This window comes from Chiloscyllium plagiosum, chromosome 9 (assembly GCF_004010195.1).
Source record: "Chiloscyllium plagiosum isolate BGI_BamShark_2017 chromosome 9, ASM401019v2, whole genome shotgun sequence".
Taxonomy (NCBI): Eukaryota; Metazoa; Chordata; class Chondrichthyes; order Orectolobiformes; family Hemiscylliidae; genus Chiloscyllium; species Chiloscyllium plagiosum.
In genome coordinates this window covers 34,026,071-34,040,865 of record NC_057718.1, presented here as the reverse complement: position 1 = coordinate 34,040,865, position 14,795 = coordinate 34,026,071, and the positions used below count along the sequence as shown (strand labels likewise).

At 40.1% G+C, this 14,795-nt stretch overlaps 1 protein-coding gene across 1 annotated transcript; it reads right to left on the bottom strand.

Annotated features, from left to right (window-relative positions):
• Positions 1–1,202: 1,202 nt before the first annotated feature.
• zfp36l2 (zinc finger protein 36, C3H type-like 2) lies at positions 1,203–4,787 on the bottom strand. Its single transcript, XM_043695689.1, has 2 exons — positions 4,205–4,787; positions 1,203–4,010 (listed from the first exon to the last, which is right to left on the bottom strand). The coding sequence occupies exons 1-2, from the start codon at positions 4,256–4,258 to the stop codon at positions 2,760–2,762; spliced, it is 1,305 nt and encodes a 434-aa protein (XP_043551624.1). The 5' UTR covers positions 4,259–4,787; the 3' UTR covers positions 1,203–2,759.
• Between the last annotated feature and the right edge of the window lie 10,008 nt (positions 4,788–14,795).

The following is a 14,795-nucleotide window of genomic DNA, read 5'->3' as shown; positions in this document are numbered from 1 at the left end:
CAATGTAATGCCCAGTCATTTCACTGTATTATTATAAAATGTCAGTGAGCAAACATATACTAGGCCAGAAAACCTAAAAGCTTGATTAAAAATGGCAAAATTTAAGAATTTAGTGTACACATTCTAGCAGTCACCTTGTGTTCCATTTGTAAAAATATGCCTGAGGGAAAACAATACCTGTATTGCTCTTTCGAGTTTTGAGGTTTGTAGTTAAGTGAAAAGAACAGCTATATTACAGATTCACTTGAAATTTCAATCTTTTACACATACTCTATGTACAAAGTAAGCACTGGCTTGGAGGCAGTCTGAAAAGTACTGCCAGTCTAGTGTTGTACACAGTGAAAAAGGACATGAACTAATGCACTTTTCAAATTTCTAAGGAAGTAAGCAGAGGTGAAGCACGAAGACCCAAAAGGCAAGTTTTATCCATTTTGCACTCAAAGGTACTTTAGTTGCAAGTAGTGGCTGTAACAGGTTACTTAAACTTATTCCAGATAACTTAGACTTCAGTACTTTCTAATCACTGATTGATGCTGCTGACAGGGTACTCCAATTAACTCCACTCCCAAGAAAAGGGGACAGCTGATAACTATTCTTAGATTAGAAAAACACAATTTAGTAGGTTGTCATGATGGCCTTCTACTGTACACAGATTGTAAGGTTTTTTCTCTGGGAGATTCAAAGTAAAGACAGCTCATATTTACTTACAGCTCTGTTATCCATTTCTATTGTGAGTTGCCCTTTTTACTGACAGGGCAGTTTCATAGACATGATACTTTTGATTACCCATCCACGTAACCACAATTGTTTAGTTACAACACATAAGAATTAGTTACTATTTATATTTTAAGGCGGTCTTTAAATGGTATTTGATAGTCATTTTGGCTGTGCATGCTACAAAAACTTTATTTGTAATAACTTATATGCCATAGAAGGGAGGTGAAACAGCAGGAGGTGTGCATGAACTTCATCTCCTTTTTAAGTAAAAAGATAATTCCAAAGCAATCAGCTGGAAGTGTTATGTAAAACTCTGCCTCCCACAATTAAAGATTGGGTGGGGCACTGATTTCTCCCCACTCAACTGTAGGTTGCCATCCAAATCCAAGGCACCTCACCACATGTTTAAAATACAAAAAGAAACCCCAAACTATTGTCAAAAAACGTTTGTTTCACACATCCAAAAGGACACTACACAACTCACCTTTCTTCAAAAATGATTTTATTGGGAGAACTACAAAAAATTTACAGTACAAATTTTACAGTCTCACACTTAATCTGTAGTGAACTGACACCCCAAGTATTTTAAACAAGTTTTTTTTTCCTTTTGTTACATTCAAAGGATACTTCTGTTAAAGTAGTCAAAAGAGAGTACATAGTGCTCATTATCTGTACCTACTATGTACAAACTAAACCTACCATCATTCACCCACTGTCTTGGAAAATGAAGTTTTTTTTTCCATTTTTTGTTTAATAGTAAATCCCAGAAAAAAAACAAAAACCCAAAAGCAGAGTTCCATTTTCGACATTTCAGATTTACTGCAAAAAAAACTGTTCAGACCTAGAGGTGGCCCCTCACTAATCAAAGTGGTGGCAATGTCCATCATTCCCATCTGCCTCTCTCTGGGAAGATAGGTTGCTTTACACATATTAAGTTCACCTCCAAAACTATTACATTCAGAGAACTGACATCCCCCAATTATAAAAAAAAATACTTTTAAAGGGAATGCGTGTTTGTTCTGAAACTTGAGCTTGTTATTTTGGTTAAGAAAAAATAAGAACTCTGTCTGCAACTGGACCCTGAAGGCACTGTCAATATAATACTGGGTCCAGGGTGCTACATATTTTGGCTCTTTATTGTTTTATTTTTAAAAATATCACAGTGTCATTTATACAACAAAAAAAAACAAACTTATGATGCCACTTTGACTTAAGAATGCCACATGAAAGTCTGATACTTGAAGTTTTAACCACTGACTTTGGACGGTCTAACATCCCGTTACATTACATTCTTATAAAAATGCCTACCATCTTCAATCCTAACTACTTCCACAGCATCAAGAACTGATTTCTAGAACAGAAACCATGCAATCGTCCATTTCGTAAACAAGGAAAAAAAATTAATGAAATAAATATTACATACAATCTCTTAAATTAAGATTTTATCATTTACAAAATAACCAAGTGAGTTACAAAACAAAAACGGCATATATTACTGTGAAAAGAACACACTCCACATTCTGCAGATTAATAATGGCAATCATAATTTAAACATAATAAAAGAATATATATCTATTGTTTTCATCATACGCGATAAATACAGTATGAACAAATTACCAATGTATACTTTCTTGAGATAATAAATAAGTTAAATAGTTTTATAGCGAGTTGTGCTGCGATGTGCTATCACAACAACTCAACAGCTAAAAAAAATTTAACAATCAGCAGTTATTTCAACAATTACAACTAACTCAACGAACGAGTGCTCGACGAAAAAAAATCTGCAACACAGTTCTCTTCTCTATAAAGGCAAACAGGCCACTAGGTGGCAATGGAAAATAGATCAACTTGCAACAAAGTTTGGAATGAAGTTTTTCTTAAACAAGGCAAAAAAAGCAAGTCCTGTAATATTTGTTTCCTTAACGAAGGCATTTTCTTGGCAGGATTTCTTTTGTTGTTGCTGTTGTTTGCGATTCGTAAATAAAAGTTATGTTAAATAAAGAGTGGAGTTTGTGTGTTTGTCTGTGTGTGTCTCTCTCTCTTCAATCTTCGGAAATGGAAAGCCTGCTGAAGATAGGGAGGCGCCTGCCCGGGTCCATGCTCGGGGACTCGGAGCCACTCAGGCTGCCCGAACTCAGCGAGCCGCTCAAGTAGCTCTCCCGGTCGGAGAGGGAATCAGGGGGGCTCGGCGGGGCATCGAAGACCGGGGACTCAGCCAGCCGCCGCAGGCACGACTGCATCTGGCTCAGGATGTAAGGAGGAGACGGGGGGCAGACGTTAGCGGGCTGCTGCTGCTGCTGCTGGCTGTAGCCTGCTCCTGCTCCCCCGGCGGCGAGCTGCTGGGTCTGGATGGCGAGCGGGGTGAGCAGGTTACTCAGCTCCTGGCTGGAGAAGGTGAACGCGTTGTTGGCGCACACTGGCAGTGTGGGCGACAGCAGCTCCTCGCAGAACATGTTGGAGCCGGACGAGGACGAGCAGGACGAGGAGGAAGAGGACGAGGACGAGGAGGACGACGACGACGAGGAGCAAGGCGGCGGCGGCGGCGTGCGGGAGGTCGGGCTCTCCAGCAGCGGGGACTCGACTCCGCTGGAGCCGCTGGGGAAGCCGGAGAAGCTGAGGCTGTGGTGCAGTTTGGGCCGGGGCTGGTGCTGGCCTCCGCTATGCTGCTGCTGGTGATGGTGGTGGAAAGAGTTGATGGCGTTGTTGTTGCAGGGCGCCTGCCTCCTCTCCTCGGCGTTGTGGATGAAGTGGCAGCGGGGTCCGTAAGGGCAGAAGCCGATGGTGTGGAATGTGCGGCACAACTCCGTCTTGTACTTGGGGTGGCGGGTCAGGCTCCGCAACTCGTGCATGCCGTGGGCGAACTGGCACTTGTCGCCGTACTTACAGGTGCCGCTCTCCTCGAAAGGCCGGCACAGCTCGGTCTTGTAGCGGGTGGAGTTGACTTGGCCGCCGGCCGCCGCTTTCTGCTGCTGCTGCTGTTGCTGCTGGACCAGATGCAATGGGCTGAGCGGCGGCTGTTGCTGGTGGTGGTGGTGCTGGCGCTCGGCGCTCTCGCTGAACGAGCGGTCGCGGAACTTGTTCTCTTTGTTCAGCATGGCCGTGCTGCTGGACTCCTTGATGTTGGGGAAAGAAGAACTGGGATACTTGGCGGACGAGTTGTTCGCCAACGCCTGCAAGTTGCTGGTCGAGTGCCGCCTCAGAAATCCCGGCCCAAAGTCTGTTACTGGGGTCCCCACTGCCTTCTTGTCCAACATACTGTTAAAGTTATTGTAGTTGTTGAGGGATTTTTCGTTCTGTTTATACATTTAAAAAAAAAGAAAATGCAAACAGAACAATTAGAACACGAACATTTAAAGGGACGAGTTACAAGAATGCAATTCAGAGAGGCACGTTTGTAAAGTTGTTTATCACCGCCCCCCTCCCCGAACTTTTGGAAAACTTTTCCCCTCTCTCAACTTTCAGAAATCCGTTTCCTTTCCCGTTTTACCTTGCAAAAGAAATCGTTGATATCGTAGAAAGCAGATAGAAGAGTTGCAGACATCTTCAGGCAGTAGTTTCTACAACTTGAGATCCTGCTCTCGCGAAAGGGCTGGAGTCACAATTGCTTTTTTCCCCAGCAAAGAAACGTGAGGTCCGAATGTATAAAGAGAAAGGGAAAAAAAATAAAAAAAAAATGACTTGTTTTTGGTGGTGGCGAAGTTGAACTGCTAGAACTGCTGGCTGTGTCTGCCTTGTTATAAATATTGAGCGCTCGGTAGTGGGCGGGATTTAACCAGCCTGCTTTCGAACCCTGGCCCGGAGTCGTCAGGACAACAACCGCTTGATTGACAGGCGCTCCTTAACTCGTTAGCATAGGCTAAAGTGCAAAAAAACTCTTATCTTACGAGCTGGGAAAGTCAATATTACTTTGTCAAAAAAAATTCAGTCTGACTAAAGCAGCTGCCCGTCTAAAGGCTTTTCTTTTAAAAAGCACGGCTGCAAAGGGCTTTTGCAACTTTTGGGAGGGTTTGCAGTGTATTGGTCTTCAGTGAAATACCGATACACAAGAGGGAATGCGTCATTGCTGCTGTGGCTGCCACTATCCGAGCGGAGACTTTGCTTTGAGTAAACTGGCGGGATTTCATACCCACCCTCCCTTCCTCTCGTCTTGAGCTAGAAGGGGCTTCTTGATGGAATATGAGGTGTCTTTCTTTAAAAGAACCCACTTTATTCGCTGTGGGACTAACATGTGCACTGCTGTGTAGCGTCTCACTTCGCTCTAAATATCTTATTAAAAAAAACTGATTTGCATTACTTGGTGGCAAGACGCACAACTTTTTTCAGTCCGTGAAAGTCGCAACTAATGTATCGAGCAAAAAACCCACTTTATATATAGTGCAGGCGTTTGTTTTCCTTTTAAACTTAGAAGACCGAATGTTTAAGTTTCTTTAAACGATAATATCAAAGGCATGAAAGGAAGTATCGCCTAAAACTATTCAATTGCACGTAGTCGGCTGCCAAGATGCCGAAAGTAAGGTTTTCCAACTTAATGTACAATGAGAATAATTTGTCATTGCAACTTGGAGGCATTTTTTCCTAAGCTGTAACAGGGAAGAGCATTAATGTAAAATACTACTTTTTAAAACGAGATTGTCTTCAATAAATCCGGACAATTACTGGAATGGACGAAAAGTAGACAGTTCCAGAAATGCACATTTATTCCCGACAGAAAACCAGGAGAAAATGACACGCAACCAACGTGCAGCGCGACTAATTACAACTGCGTGTTTCTTGCAAGCACCCAGCCCCCTCCGCGGCTTTCATGATGGGTGGATCCAACACTGACAGGAAGTGAACATTGAAAAAAAAATATGCCGAGAAGTCTTTTGAATTCTTTGCTCTCTGCAACGTCTCGATGACTTTTCGTCTATTTCAAATGCTAATTTCACGTGGATCCTACACCACGATCAGGAACTGGCTGAATTAAGACTGAAGTTTTAGCGCTCCCAGAAGGGAACTTCAGTCCATTTTCTGGCCCGCACCTTCCCAGCTGATCTGACCATGGCCACAGCCACTCCTGACAAAACTGGTTACAATTTGGCGGAATAAGGCAGTGCCCCACCTTCTCCAACTCCTAGATCGCTTGAATGTGCTTCTTCATCCATTACTTTTTTTTGCATTGAATGACGTACAATTGAAGTCTCCTATTTTGGAAACTTTTGAAATGAACGTCTAGAAGCAGATGATAAAAACTTGAAAGAACCACCCCCCTGCTCTCTCGTTACCAGACTTTTTCCAATTAATAAAAATTTTAACTCAATTGTACATGTTAACCAAACATTCCGCGCGGGTCAGTTTAATTAGAGAGAGAGTTTAATCAGTCAACGTGCTACGAACCCCCCGTGATCTAACTTCATTCAGGGTGTGTTATTTATTCATTTGAAAGACTTAAAACTGCATTTGCTTTACCCCGTTTCTGCCACGTTTTCCTGAGCGGTTTTCACTCTCCCATGAGGTTGTTTATATGCCACGTTGGTTCCCCCACACCCCTCCAAGTGGGCAACGTTCAGTAAAGAGCTTGCCTATTTTCTCCCCCCCACGGGTAAAATCGAATTATTAAAAACCGACTAGGCTCAGTTTTCAGAAATAACTTCACTCGCCGCCCTCTTCGCCCCCCCCCAAAAAAAACTGCATAACGATTTTGCTTTCAGGATTTGACTAATAAGAGCTGCAAATACAATTAGAGAACCCGTCTCTAAACAGAACCGAGCGCTCTCGTGTGCAACATCTCCACCCTATGGTAGCAAAAGACTAAAGATGTAGCAAAGGTCATTAACCCCTCACTGGCTGAATGAAGAAAAATTAACTCGTGATGTTGCCCTTTATTTATTAAATACTGTCCATGCATTGTTGCCAATAACGTCACAATTTTCTAATAAATATTTTTAACATCAAACAGACCCTAAATTAGTGCAAGTAACTTGTGCTTTCGCCAGATGTTACATTTCTCAATTGAGCACCCTTTTAGTTTAAGGCCTGCTTTCCTAAGACATTACTTGTACGTGATAGGGTATATAAACTTGTCACTGTTGCACAACTAATGGGCTTTATGCCGTCTGGCAATTAATTATTTCACACAATCCTAAATGAGCGGGAATATTTAGTCATCAGATATTTTTAGTGCCTGACTATTATAAAATGCAGTCTCTCCAGACCTCTATCATTGCCAATGTATTACTGTACTCTTATGGCAATTAAAGCAATTGAGAAAAACAATTACCTGTAAGGCGTTGTCTATCTTCAGGCTGCAGCATGAGCTGACCATGACAATAAACAGTTCATTCTTGATCTTTTTATATTAACATGTGCTATGTCAGTAGAGTTGACCCAGCTGGTTTGGCTGACATTCAGTTTTTCTGTTGGAGCATGGTACATGGTGATCTTAAAGGTTAAGAGTCATAGTGATCATTTCTATATAGGAATAAAAACCTAATTTATAAAGTCTCAAAGAAATTGTATAAATGGCCACAAAACAGGAATGGGGGAACACTTCAGGAAGGTGAGAGTGAGGACTGCAGATGGTGGAGATCATAGTTGAGAGTGTGATGCTGGAAAAGCACAGCAGGTCAGGCAGCATCTGAGCAGCAGGAGAGTTGACGTTGCGGGCAAAAACCCTTCATCAGGAATGCAGGATATCACAATATGGGAAAATGTAGGTTTCTGATTGGCAGAATTTTGTATTTTCAACCAAGATGACTTCTTGGTTGGCTGACATAATGACCAGGGACATGGATATAACACAAAGGGTAGGTGATTTAAGGCTTATAGGGGATGAGAGGAAATGATTTTTCACGCAGAGCATGGTGGAAGTCTGGAAATCACTTCCTGTAATGGTGGTGGAGGCAGAAACCCTCAAAGCATACAATGGTATGGGCCAAGTGTTAGAAATGGGATTACAATGGTGATTGTTTCTGATCAGCACAGACTGAATGGATCAAAGGGCCTTTCTCTGTACTGTAGTCCTCTATGACTCAATAACTGTTTAGTGCTTCAAAAATTAGAGAGTTAAATGACATCTGTAATTGATGGGACACACACTATGCCAGTAGAAAACTTAGATTATTTGGACGATCGAGAAGCCCAATGATCAGAAAATCTAACACTCACCAGTACAAAGGAAATTCAATGATGTGCCTTCTTACCAATTATAATACTTCCAAATAATTCACAGTATCTGAATGCATAGCTTCAAAATATTTGAAATGAGGTGATAAGGCGATATATTTATATTTTTGATTTTGTTTCTGATGATGGATAAATCTTTTCCTCATTGTCAATTCTAAACTAACATGTAACATAGGTACGTTTGTAAAGTATGTAAACATTTCTTTGGTGCGTCTTTTGCCATCTCCAGTTATATTTCTATAGAAAAATATTGGAAGTCCCACCACCTATACTTTGGAAAAGAGGAGCTGCTTGTAAGTTGGACTTAAGTAGAGACCATCTACTTATTCGTGTGGACTGAATATAAAGAGTTTAATATTCCTGAATAAAGTGTAAGATCTATGTATCTACAAAATCTTCAGTACACCACAGTTGTATTATTTAGGTTTACACTGTGCCACAGGGCCTCTTTATAAACTATGTCTTTTTACTCATGATTGATGTCTTATCCAGCTTTGGTATTTGCATTTCCACAGTATAAACAGTTGAAGTACATCAATCTTTTGCAAATTGCATATAACTTTATATTTGTTTTGGGTCTTTTTGAGTGCACTGTATAAGGAAACTTAACTGCAGCAAGTGTTATATACTGTGCAACCTTCCAGCATTTCTAAATAGTTCTAATTCTGCATTGCTTTTTCACTTGTAGTTTGCTATTTAAAGAGAAAACTCAGTTCAGAATGAATACTTTGACTTACCTTTGCCTTTGTGTTTTTTCTTCTTTTGCAACTTTGGAAATTATTTGAAGTTTAGTATCAGAAAAGAAAACTACATCTGGCTCATTTTCATTCAGAAAAATTGCTGCTGGCATCAGCACACAAGTTACAAGTTAACTTCCCAATGCATTATAAAAATTACCCATTACCCTTCTTGGTATCTGTTGATACAATTGGAATTTATGAAAACCCAAGGTATACTTTACCATCAGCAAGTAATTGTGATGTTAATATATTTAATTTGGAATATAAATATAAGATATATAATCTAAAAGTATTAATTGCATACCTCTCCTTTCAGGTAACTTGGGGAAACATAAGAAAGCAATAATAAATGTAATTTAAAACATTCTTTAAAAAATTTTAAACTATTGAGTAATTTACATTTTCTACTGCCTGATGACTCAAGACTGCCACCCATCCTCCCTCTGGCTTAGTGCATTTAACTGTTAATGTAGCCACAAATAACAATTTAAAAGTATGCACTGAGGTTCCCCTGATCCTATGACAGTTTATTGAACAAGTAGCTAACTACTTTAGATTTGATTATCAATGGTGAGCTCACTGATCTCATCAGGTGTACTCAGAAGAGGTGCTATAATTCTACTCAATGTCTGTGGACCAGAGAAGAGAAATTAGCCAGGATTTCAACTTCTTATTGCTGAGCAACAGTTCCTTCTGGAAGTCCAAGTGCACACATGGCTTGTAATAAATGTCTCTCTTCTCAAAATTCATCTAATGCTTAATGTCAAGTCTTAGTTAAGAATAACAGCAGGGTTAAAGTGAGGCACTGAAAGATGCCCATTGGAGCAATAAAGAAATGGGCACTTCCTGGAGTCAGAAGGAAGGAGGCATCAGGCCAAAGCAGGGAATAGATGAAGAGTGGATATAACTTGAGAAATTTATGAATGAGAATTAAAATTAATGGGATGGGGCATAACAGTGTGAGGTGTATAAATAAAGTTAAAATGAATTGGAGCTAATGTATACTGAAGCTTGGCAAACTTGAATGGACTTTACTATTACATATATTGATCCTGAAAAAAAACATCATTTTGTTAGGAGTGGAGCAATTAATCTCCTTGATGACCTGTGCAATATAAAGATATAAAAAAATTTGCAATCTACATTTAAAAAATTAATTAAGTTAAATAGGAGCTCCTGGCAATAGTCAGCATGTCTGGTAGCACCTTAGAGAGAGAACAGAGTTAAAAAAATGCCCCTTTTTAGTTATATTCAACTGACAACATTAATTCAGTTTCTCTGTTGCAGATTTGTTGAGTATCTCCAGCATTTTCCATTTTTATTTCAGATTTCAAACAGCAGAAATAAACAGTTTACTATTACATTAAAAAATCCCATTTTGTAATTATTTGTGAGCAGTGTAACTTTATCTAAAAAAATACTAAGATGTCCAATAATTTCCTTAATGTTAAAAAATATTAATCTTCTTTCCCTCAAAATTATTCTCTCCTGGCATGTTGTCTTTTGCTGAGGTTCAATTTCACTGGTCTTTCTGTACTTATCATGGAAATGGGGGTTTGCACATTTGAGCAGAGAACTCAGTCTTTCCCGCATTCAAATCAGAAACCTCTGGATAATAATCAGGAGTAGTATGTCTAACTGATGTCCCCAATCGGGTTTAGCCCAATGACAAAACTGTAGCATGCCCACTGTCCCATTGACTGAGATCAGTAAACTCACTACTGACTCGGGATGAAGTCGGGAGTTTTTTATTAATTCTAGGAGACAGCATCAAAGTGGATAATATATTTATCAAGCAAGAAAAGGTGGGAAATATATATGTTTTAACATTGTTCCTGAAGTCTTTAAATTTAATCAATTACCAAGAACCCCTTAACCCCTGCCTCGGATCTATATCCATATGGAATGGAACGACATGGGTTCATTCTTTTCCTGATGACTAAAATTGTAGAAATTGATTATTACTCTTTCACTTATTCTCCACACTTTTCTGCAGTTTAGTGTACTAGGGCACTAAATAAATCAGTAAAAGGGCTCTTACAAACTTGGGACTCCCATTTCTTTTCTACGTATCATCAGTTGCATGAACAACACATTATTGCTTGATTCTGAACTACTAAGAAAGTACAAACATTTTATGAAAGATTTTAGCCTTAAAATTTGCTATTGTTCTAACATCAATAAATGGGACTCATTCAGGATGTGCATGCAGTGATCCTTGTGAATTATGGCCATCTGAATCAGTTGCAATTTATTGTTGACATGTAGATAGAGTGCCACCATCTGAAAAATACTGGTATTACACCAAAGACATCAAAATAAAATCCTATGCATTCTGAGTGCAAAAGAATTTAAAATCAACTGATAATAATCATTTAATTATGAGTTAGAAGGGAGCCAACTTCAAATAAATAGAAAGGACTGAACGATTAGAAGTATTACAAATTCTGAGGTGCAACTGGATAGTTGTGGATCTCTAAAATTCACTTTTGGAAGTTGGGCATTTTTAATATTTATATAAATTATTAATATTGATCAAAAATATACATCTAATCCATGGTATTTTAGCAACCAGTATGTTTATATTCGTCACAGCAAATCCTGAAGTCCTGTGCACCCCCATAAAATCAGATGCTCATTATTTGCATAAAGTACAATTCACATTTTCAAACGTTCATGACCTCAGTCACTATGCAATGTAAAATGTCTTTGAATTTACATTTGTCCATTCCTCCCCCTCATCTCTCTGGTGCTACCCACTATTCCTCAAATGCCAAGAAGCAGATGACCTGTTTGTAACCACTGTCTGTACAGTTGTCATCTGGAGCTGCCTGTTCTGTGGTTTTCATTAAGCTGCCCAGAAATAATTGGTCTTTGATGGGCATTTCATGCATGCATCATGGAACATCATGAAATGACCATTTATATATGGTATTCATCAGGGAAACTTTAATAAAACAAATATTGGTCACACTTTCTCCAAGATATTTCTTTTCCCCAAAGTTGAGTGCAACTGAGTGTGCAATACGTTTTGTATTGTAATAAATACGAAGTATAAAGTTAAATATAATACAGTCCAGCATAAAACCATGAAGTGACCTGTGATTTCATGCAGTCTGCAATGGTTGTTTGCTCAAGCAATTGAAATCATATGTTCCCTGAATTTCACCTCAAACTCTTGTAACCTTTCTCTTCAAATATCTATTCAGTTTTTCCTTAAATTATGCAATCTCTGTTTCAACTTTTCCTAATCTCCTTACACTTCCTTACTGATTGTTCTTAAGTGATCATCCCTTTTCATAAACTTCACATTCAACAAAAAAAAACCCTTCTTAATCTGTCAAAGTGCTTCAGAAGTTTTTTTTAAAAAAATCAACATTTCTTATCATGGCCTTCATTTGTCCAGTGAAACTCTTACAACACAGGCCTCATTCAGGTGAAACTAAATTAATACCCATAATGGGATTATCAAAACTTAATAAATTACTAAACTGTTGCCGAACTAGTGCTTTTTATAAATAAATTCATAATTAATAGACTGCAATATTAATATATATTTTATAAAAAGCAATAATTATATTAATTAAATTGCTTTGATTACCATTAGCCTTTTTGAACTCTCAGTTTTGGTTCTTACTCACATTTCAGTATCTTTCAGCTACGTTTATGATCCCATTCCCTTATCTTCTAAAATGTATTACCTCACATAATCCACATTAAACTGCAGCCGACACTGCCTGCTAATTTATCCCTATTTTACAGTTCTCCTCACCGTTTGTCAATTGTTTGACTTTGGTTTGATCAACATGCTTCAAGGTTATGGCGCATATGAATTCTGAATTATTAATCAACGTTAAGAAGAAAAAATGGACTCAGCACCAACCCTGCGGTTAACTGCATCATCTCGCGGCCAGTTCAAAAGTGGGCTCTCTTCGCTTTTTGTTTATAAAACACAACCTTTCATCCACGGTTCTATATTTCTTTATGCATTATTGCAAACTGTGGAAAGAATAATCTTAAGAACTATATACAGTGTATAGAGCAGGGTGGATAAATCAGTCTCTTGCTCAAATGTTGGACAGTTGATGCTGAATTTAATGGAAGACATAGTAAAGTTTTCTATTAATTGTTCGACAAAGGAGGCAGCTCCTCATCTAAAAGGTAATGACTGAGTTGCTGTTGGCATATGACACACAGTGGAAATAATGCAAAGATTATTTCATCATTTTTGGGAATGGCATGTAGCTGGAGACTGATTGTTGTCACATGTACCAAGATACAGTGAAAAGTGTTGTTTTGTGTGCTATACAGAGTTGATAAAGTGTGGTGCTGGAAAAAGCACAGCAGATCAGGTAGCATCCAAGGAGCAGGAGAGTCAAGGTTTCAGACATGAGCCTTTATCAGGCCTGAGGAAGCGGGCTGAGAAATAAACAGGGGAGTGAGGTGGGCTAGGGAAAAAGTAGGTGGGATGCTGATAGGTGGATGCAGCTAGGAGGTGATTGTGATAGGATGGTGTGAAGTGTGGAGCGGATAGATGGGAAGGAAGATAGACAGGTAGGACAGGTCAAGAGGGCAGTGCTGAGGGGGAGGGTTGGATCTGGGGTGGGGTTGCAGAGATTTGGAGACTGGTGAATTTGATATTGAGTTCTGGTTGTAGGCTCCTGAGTTGGAAGTTGAGGTGTTCTTCCTCCAGCTTGCAGGTGGCCTTGTTTAGGTGGTGGAGGAGGCCCAGAATGGACATGTCATGGGGGGAGAGAGAGGGGGAATTGAAATGGTTGGCCACAGGAAGGTGAGGTTAGTTGGTGCACACGGACTACAGATGTTCCCTGAACCGTTCCACGAGTTTGTGCTCGATCTCCCCGGTGTTGAGGAGACCAAATCAAGAGCAATGGATGCACTAAATGAGGTTTGAGGATCTGCAAGTAAATCTCTGTCGGATTTGAAATGATGCTTTAGGGCCTTGTCAAACTTCTGACTCAACACCGCCTTCTTGAACTGTCCTACCTGTCCATCTTCCTTCCCACCTATCTGCTCCACCCTCCCCACCGAGCAATCACAAACACCTCCTACCTTCACCTACCTATCACCATCCCACCTACCTTTCCCTGAGCCCCAACACTACTCTCTCTATTTATTTCTCAGCTCCCTTCCGCCTCCCCAGTCCTGATGAAGGATCATGCCTGAAACATTGACTCTCCTGCTCCTTGGATACTGCCTGACATACTGTCAGGCCACACTTTATCCACTCTGACTTTCCGGCATCTGCAGTCCTCACTACCTTTTAGTTGTACGCTATACAGGCAGATCATACCATACAACGAGCACTAGGGTAGCAGAACAGAGTGCAGAATGCAATGTTACTGCTGCAGAGAGGGTGCAGAGAGAGAGATCAATGTTAACATTTGAGAGGTCTGTTCAAAAGTCTGATAACAGCAAGAAAGAAGCTGTTCGTGAATCTGTCTGTATGTGTATTCAAACATTTATATCTGCTGCCCAAAGACAGAGGGTGGAAAATAATATAACAGGGATGGGAGGGGTCTATGCTTATGGTAGTTGCTTTCCTAAGGCAGCAGGAAGTAGAGTTGGAGTCAATGGTTGAGAGGCTGGTTTGTATTATGGACTGGGCAATGTTCACGACTGACTCTGTAGTTTCTCTCAGTCTTGAGAAGAACAGTTACCATACTAGGTTGTGATGTATTTAGTCAGGATGCTTTCTATGGTGCATCTATAAAAACTGGTAAGAGTCCTTGTGGACATGCTGAATTTCCTTAGCCTCCTGAGGAATTAGAGTTGTTGTTATGCCTTCTTGACTCTCGTGTCGACGTGGGTTGACCGGGACAGATTGTTAGTGATCAGTGCTGCCAGGAACTTCACACTTTTGACCGTCTCCACCTCAGCACCATTGATGCAGAGAGGGACACACCCTCCACTCTGCTTCCTGAAGTTAATCACCAGCTCCTTCACTTCACTGACGTTGAGGGAGAGATTGTTGTCTTTACACCATGCAACTCAGCACTCAATCTCTTTCCTGTATTCTGACTCATCATTGTTTGAGATCCAATCTGGTGTCATCAGCAAGCTTGTAAATGGAATTGTGGTGGAATTGGCCACACAGTTGTGTGTATAAGGAGTATCACAGGGGGCTGAGTACACAGCCCTGCGGACCACCAGTGT

Coding starts and splice junctions, on each gene's coding strand:
- zfp36l2 (XM_043695689.1), bottom strand. CDS start 4,258: ATGTCTGCAACTCTTCTATCTGCTTTCTACGATATCAACGATTTCTTT. Junction 4,011..4,204: donor TCAACGATTTCTTTTGCAAG/GTAAAACGGGAA, acceptor ATGTATAAACAG/AACGAAAAATCCCTCAACAA.